Source organism: Fulmarus glacialis, unplaced genomic scaffold (assembly GCF_000690835.1).
Source record: "Fulmarus glacialis isolate BGI_N327 unplaced genomic scaffold, ASM69083v1 scaffold36276, whole genome shotgun sequence".
In the NCBI taxonomy this organism is placed as follows: domain Eukaryota; kingdom Metazoa; phylum Chordata; class Aves; order Procellariiformes; family Procellariidae; genus Fulmarus; species Fulmarus glacialis.
Window position 1 is genome coordinate 52 of NW_009218096.1, and position 6,772 is coordinate 6,823.

A 6,772-nucleotide genomic window follows, 5' to 3' on the forward strand; every position below is an offset into this window, starting at 1 on the left:
TCCCGAATTGGGATCAACGCGCGCCCACCGTGCCGGGCCGGGGTCTCTCCGCAACGTCCCGTGAGGGAAAAACCTCCGGTTTTGGGCAAACTCGGGTACGAAACATGCGATCGTCTGACGTGGCGGATGGGTTTGCTGAAGGGAAGGGGGCAGGTGGGCTTTTGGTTTCAGGGTCGCCTTTGCAGAAGCCTCGGGAAGCGAAACCGCTCTCAGTCCGTGAGGATTCTCCGTAAAGAAAGCGAGATTTTTCAAGTCCCACCTGGGCTTGGGGTTTGGGTTTGTTTTTTTTTTTTTCAGGGAGTATTTAATTATGCCTCCCAGGCCCGCGGATTAATCACTTAACGCTCCCGTGTCTTGTTTTATTCGCTCGCTCTCCTGTTTTGTACGACAGACGCTGCCACCTCGTAGCCGGCGCTTGCGGCACAGCGCAGACCGGAGTCACCGTGCGGACTTCTTTCTTTCCAGCACCCGTCGTGGTTTATTTGGTTTAATAATTCGCTTTTAATAACGTTAAAATCACTTGGGGCATCGTCGAGGTGAAATTATCGGCTGACTTTCGGGAGGGCTGGCTCCAGAATGGCGCCTCTGTGCCAGGACCGGCACACCCAGAAGCCCCCTCGCAACGGCTACGAGGGAAACTTCGTCAGGCGGAGCGCAGCCCGAGCAGGTTCATCTCGACACGTCACTGGTGGCCGATCGCTTCCTTTCTCGCTGGCCTATTTTAGGCTGTTTGCCCAGGGAGGAGCAACGCGGTGATGTCACCAGATATGTCACATTTTCCTGGTTGGGAGCAAACTTGTCTGCGTGACGCAGCGACAGCTGACCTTTGATAGCTGCCGTAACAACAAATACCGCCCGGAACGCCCCGTGAATTTTGTTCGTATCCTGAATCCTGGTGTCTCCCCGAGCTGGGGCGTTCCCGTCTCCCTCCCACACGGGGGTTTCGGGGCCACCGGGTTCCCGTCGAGGGCAGGTGAGGTCTCTCGGTCTCCTCTCAAGCAGGCTCCGAGTGAATTCGTGGGTGTTTGTCGCGCCTGCACGTGCTCCGAATTTCCTTTTTGGAAGATTTGGAGCTTGTTCTTCACTTAAGGCGAATCAGAACAGCCTTAAGTTGTTCAGAACAAAGGTCTGCGTGGTATTAAAAAGAGAACAGGTAGCTGCAGCGCGTGCCGTTACCTTCTGTTGTTATGGTCTGTGGGAGGAAAGGCGACGTTTCGAAGGCGACGCTGGCGATCGGCTCAAGTGTTGGGGCTGACAGGCGAGGTTTCGGTTAGCGGGAGGCACGACCAGCGGCTCCGTGGGCATGAAGGCGCTCTGAAAAGGGTCTGGGGGCACGCAGTGAAGGATCCGCCAGCCCCGGGGTGAAACTACGGTCCCCTCTGATGCCCTCTCCCCTTTTATTTTATCCAAAATTAAAATCCATCAACTAAGGAACCTTTTCCTAAATATTAGCGATTGTGGATGCAAACAAAAAAAAACCCCCTCATGCTGAGAAGGATGAAGAACAAAGCTGCGGAAGAGGGAATGAATTTGTTATTAATAAAAGTGTAGTGGTGATGGGAGCCTTCATCTCTGTCAGTACCGATGCTTGGAAAAGCATTTGGCTTATTTGCCACCAAGGGTGGAGCCGCAGTTCATCGCCTTGCGTGAGGTTTGCGAGCGCCGTGGCGAAGGGCTCGCTGTAAAACACGGGACTTCTATCCAGAAAAAAGTTTAATGGAGAGATCCTACGGGAGCCGAAGACCCGAGTCCTTCCCGGCTGTTTGCAGATGCTCTGCTCGGGAGAACTCGCCATTCCCTTGCACTTCAGGATAACACCCGTCCATTTAAGTGAGAATCGAACGTTTTTGGACTCTCTGCGATCGCCTGCGAGCAGGACGCTGGCCTTTGGGAGCGGGTTGCTTCAGCCAATGCCACCAGAAATCAAACGAAAGGAGCCGGGCTAAGATGAATCTCGTTAGAAAGACGGGAGAAGGGCTGCGGTGGCTTCCCAAGCGCTGCTGATCCATCGCGAAACGCTGCTGGCGAAGCGAAGAGAAGCGAAGAAGACCCCGGCGAGCGTCTTCGGCTGGCGCGTCGGTGGCATGCCTTGTTTTTCCTTCGGCATCAGGGCCTGGGGGAAGCCAGCGCTCCCAGAGCCGATGGGGGCTTCCACGTGGGCGTCCTTATCCGAGCAGCCTGTGGGTTTTTCATATCTTTAAGTTTTCAGGCACGTAACAATGTTTTTCGTGAATGAGAGCTCGTAAGGAGAGCCCGGGCAGGGAAGCGGCTCTTCCCTAAGCGTCGGTCCTGGTGTCACGGGCAACGTGGCCTCATGTAGCTGTCCCAGGTTTCGACGGAGAGAAAATAAGTAGCAGCTTGCGTTTTCCGCCTTTTCTTAGCTTCGTCGAAATTAGGAGCTTCGGGGGAATGTGTAAATGGACGTAACGGCCGCCTGGGTTTCAACATCGCGTTTGGCATCTCCCTTTAGGAGCTGCTAACCCGTTGTTGGACGCGGGGAATCTTTTTCTTTACACGTCGTCTTCCTGGCAGCTCGCCCCAGTTTTGCAGAGACACAACTGGCTGGGCAGCGGAGGTGGGCATGGAAGTCGGATGCCATCAAGACTTTGGGGGCTCCCGGCTGCCATCTTGTATGGCCATCGTGTTTTGAGCTGGTTTGGGGCTCCCGGCGCGAGACACGACCGCCCGGACGCTGCCTTAAAGCAGCGTGCTTTCCCCGAAGGTGGCACCGAGCACCGGAGCTGCCACGGAGCCGTCAGCCCCCGGCCCTTCGCTTTACGTGCCAAGAATTGCAGATACTCCTCTTGCTTTCTCTGCCCTTCTTGTGCAAGAAGTCTTTAAAAAGCTGCTTCAAAAAAAAGCGCTGCAGGGCACCTGCGCTCTCCGAAAACCCGCTTTCTTCCCGATAGAGGCTCGGTTGCGGGTTTGCGTTGCGATGGAGCAACTTCCCTGCCCAGAGATCAGCCCTTCTGCCCTGAGCGTGCGGTGGGTCTCGGGGCTGGTGCTTCCCCTTCTCCACCGCGAGCCCAGAGAGCGTTCGCTTTTGGGTGGCGTACCCTCTCTTGCGTCATGGCACCGATACCGCTGCTTAATCCTAGTCCTAGCTCTAAAACTGAGCCCCTCCGCATTAAAATCCCATCTTACGGTTTTACTGGCCCTTTTATTGCCATTTATCTGGCGATTTCTCCGTTGCGCCCGGCTGTCTGCGTCCCTTCCACCGTTTTCGCCGTCCCCAGGGTACTGAGCGGCTCTGAGAGCCCCCGAGGTTTGCAACTTTTCCGGGGAGCGTTTACTAAGGCCCTCGTGTTAATCCTAATTGCGGTGTACCTAGTCAGACGGAGGAGTTAATAACTTGTTCTTTCTTTTTCAGGTCAACACACAACGAGATGGAAAAGAACAGGTGAGTGTTGGAGGCTTGTTAGGAGCCGGATTTGGGTGAATCGCAGCTTTTCCAGGGGTTGGGAACCAGGGTCGGGGAGCTGAGGCGGCGTTGAGATGGGGAGCGGGAGAGAAGGGACGGGGCGGCTGGATAAAGCGGCTGCTGAGGAGGTTCCTGATGTTGCCCAAGGTGAGTGCTTGGACTTGAAGCATTCCCTGTCCTTGGCCACCAGAGCAGCTGTGCAATAAGGGGGTGGGAATGATATTTATCTCCTCTTCCAGCTCCCAATTCGCCGGTGAAACCTTTCATCCCACCTCTGAGCTTGCTGGGGAGAAGGGTTTCCAGCCCTCTCCCGATTCCTGAAGGCAATCCCATGCCGGTGGGGTGGCCGTCATCCTCTGCTCGCCCGCAGTCGGGTGTAGGTGCACGGCTGGAGCTCTGCACTCAAGTAACTCTGATTATTTGCGACAGACCGGTGCGGTCTTTGTCGTCCAGCTGAAAGACGGCTTCGTGTCCTCGACAGGCTGCTCTTTTTCTCGGCTCGGACGCGGCTCACATCTCACCGTGTCCCGCTGCCAGCGCAGGACTGGCGTGAACTCGGTCGGTTTGTATCTTAAGAGGCAGAACTGCCCCTGTCCCAAATGACATAGGTTAGAAAAGGCCAGGGACGTTTATTCCTCATTTGAAAAGACCGAGAAAATTAGCATTTGATTACTTCAGGCTCACCTTGCATCCCTCTCGCCTTCTTCAGACCAGAGCCGTGTCGAAATCCTGTCGGTAACGTTGCACAAGCGAGTGCAGTAAATGCTCCGTCTTTTCCGCCCCTTCGAACAGGCTGGAGAAATGAGCTGCTCTCTGGACAGGGATTACGCGCCCCTTCTTCCCTTCGCTCCTCGTTAGAGACACCTTAATCCCATCCTGTGGCGGTCGGTGAATCTAGGGGAGACCAAAGTTGGCTGGCTTCCCCCCGCCGGCACGAGGAGCAGCTTGGCTTGCTACGGGGAGGGAGAGCGATGGGAAGATGGATAACTCACGGAGCGTAAGGACAAGCGCAACGAAACGAGCCGATGGGCTTGGAACGTCTTTTGCCCAGGAAACAAATCCTTTGAGGGTTTTTTTTTTCTTTTATTATTATGAGCCAGTGGGATTTCTGGGGGTTTTTAAGCGTGGCAGCAGTTTCAGCTGGGTGAAGCGTGGCAGAAATGTGTTTTTATATACGCTGCGCCTCTAACTTCGAAGCGGAAACCCCAGTTTTGACTCCGGCGTTGGCGTTGTGTAATCCAGAAACTTGCTCGGCGCTGGCCGAGCGGGGCGGGTTGCTGCTGTGTTCCCCCCTGCGTAACTTCTGCTCGGCAGGCCGGGCTGGTTTTTTCCATTCGTTGTTTTTCTGGTGCGAACGGCCAGCGTGACAAGGCTTTTTTTTTTTTTAGCAGAGGTAGCCGAGGGTTTCGATTTTGCTGCCGCCGCCTTCGTGGAGCGCGGCTGGGCTAGCTCCTTATCCGTAGATCTTGTAGGTAAATCACTTGTAAGCCGGCACGGCATGGTCGGACAGGTCTGCACCGCTCCGGGCAGCTCTTCCTCCCCCTGCTCAGGAAAATAATCTTTGCAAAGGTTCAACTTTGAGCCTCTCGGTGTTTGGGATTTACCCGAACGGTAAAGACCACGTGTTTTGTTTGCATTGTAATTCAGAAGGTACTTTGTGTAGGCAAATGCCTGTTTACTCCTAGCGTGCCCAAAACAAGATAGGCAGGTACTTGCAAAATCCCAATTTGCAGCTGCCTGTGTCGATGGGGTATTTCAAAGGCGGGTGTTGCAACCGATGCCCAAGAATGTGACCTAAATCTTGGGGTTGGAGTGTCGAACGTGAGGGAAACCGGCCCATGCTGGCAGCACCTCGGTTATCGACGGATAAAGGGACTTCCTCGAGGAGCCAGAGTCTCCCTCGGCAGTGGTATGCAAGCGGTAAAGCGTCAGCCTACGTGTTAACGCAGACAAAATCTGGGTGTTATACGGGGAGGGAGGGATTCCCGGCAGGCTCCTGCGCCGGGGCGGCCGAGGAGCGTGGTGCTGCTCGGGGCTGGCGTTCCCTCGACGACTTGGTTTTGTTTTGACCGGAGCTGCGTGTGCCAAGGTGATGGATCAGAAAAAAACAGCCCGTTCCCACTAAAAAATAGGGAAAGGAAGCAGTCCCAAGGGACGCGCTGGGTTTACAGCTGCGTGGACAGCTTCAGCTGTCGGTGGAGCAAGGCGGTGACCGAACAGCATCCTTGTAGTGGAGCTTTTTGGGAGGAGAAAGACCAAAAGCGGATATCCTCGGCCAAAAAGTCGAGGTTTTTGGCAGCTCCTTGCCAGCAAGTGTCCCGACAGCCCGAAAGGCGCCGGCAGGATTTTGCCGGTGGGGTTGGCCAAAGCTGGAGTCGGGTTTTTTGGAGAGGTCCTTTTGTCTGGCCGCAGTTTTTGCCCAGCGTACGGAAGCCGCCGGAGGGTGGGAAGGCGTCTGGTTCGGCTTAGCTCCCAACCACCCCGATTCACACTCGGAGGGGTGAAACGCCGTTTGGGAAGCGGGTACCTGAACGCTCAGCGTGTCGTGTGATCTTCTTACAGGCGTGCCCATCTGCGGTTGTGTTTGGAGAAGCTGAAAGGGCTGGTACCGCTCGGACCCGAAGCCAGCAGACACACCACCCTGAGTTTACTAACGAAAGCTAAATTGCACATCAAGGTGAGCGCGCGCTCGTTCGGTACCACTGTGGGAGACGCAATAAATCGGGCTCCGTCCCCGTCGGGTGGGTGCCGAGCTCGGCTTCGAGAGCAGCACTGCCGTACGGGGCGCCGGGGTTTCGGGACGAGCGGATCCTCGAGCGGGATGAAAGTAACGGCCAGATCAGGACGTTGCTTTGGAAATACTGCTGGAAGTTGATGCTGTTGCGGCTCAGTATCGCCCTTCTCGCGGTTGGCACGGCGAGTCCGTGCGATTCTCCTTATCAACGGGCTCGTAGAGGGCGGCCACACGGCTTTACACGCCGCCTACACCGCAGCGATGCCCAGGAGCCTTAGGGATGAGACTGGCCGCAGGACTGGAGGACAGCTGCTTTTTTCCTTTCTTTTCTAGAATATTTTGTACTTCGCTCTCTGTCCTTTAGACTTTGACTCGACAGGGCTCTTCTCGCTGAGCGTATTTAGAGCTCCACGAGTTGAGAGATAACCGGGTGAGTGCTGGCATTGGGCTGCGCTCGACTCCCTGGTTATCAAAGACTCTGAAAAGATATAAATAGGATGGGGCCGGCTCCAGCGTAGCTGCGCATATAAACTATCTGGAGGGGGAAGTGTCCTTTACGTGTTTTCTCCGGCGGCCTCGGGGCAAGTCCCGACCTCTCCATCGCTGGGCCAGAGGCT

The 6,772-nt window shown here is 55.5% G+C and overlaps 1 protein-coding gene across 1 annotated transcript in view; it reads left to right on the forward strand.

The window, feature by feature from the left end:
* Positions 1-3,370: 3,370 nt before the first annotated feature.
* The window catches only part of LOC104078334 (max dimerization protein 1-like), a gene marked incomplete at both ends in the record, with an annotated part of 3,828 nt that continues 426 nt past the window's right edge, over positions 3,371-6,772 (forward strand). The window contains 2 exons of the mRNA XM_009579936.1: positions 3,371-3,400; positions 5,984-6,098. Of these exons, the coding sequence (XP_009578231.1) occupies positions 3,371-3,400; positions 5,984-6,098 (145 nt within the window). The remainder of the gene's footprint in view (positions 3,401-5,983; positions 6,099-6,772) is intronic.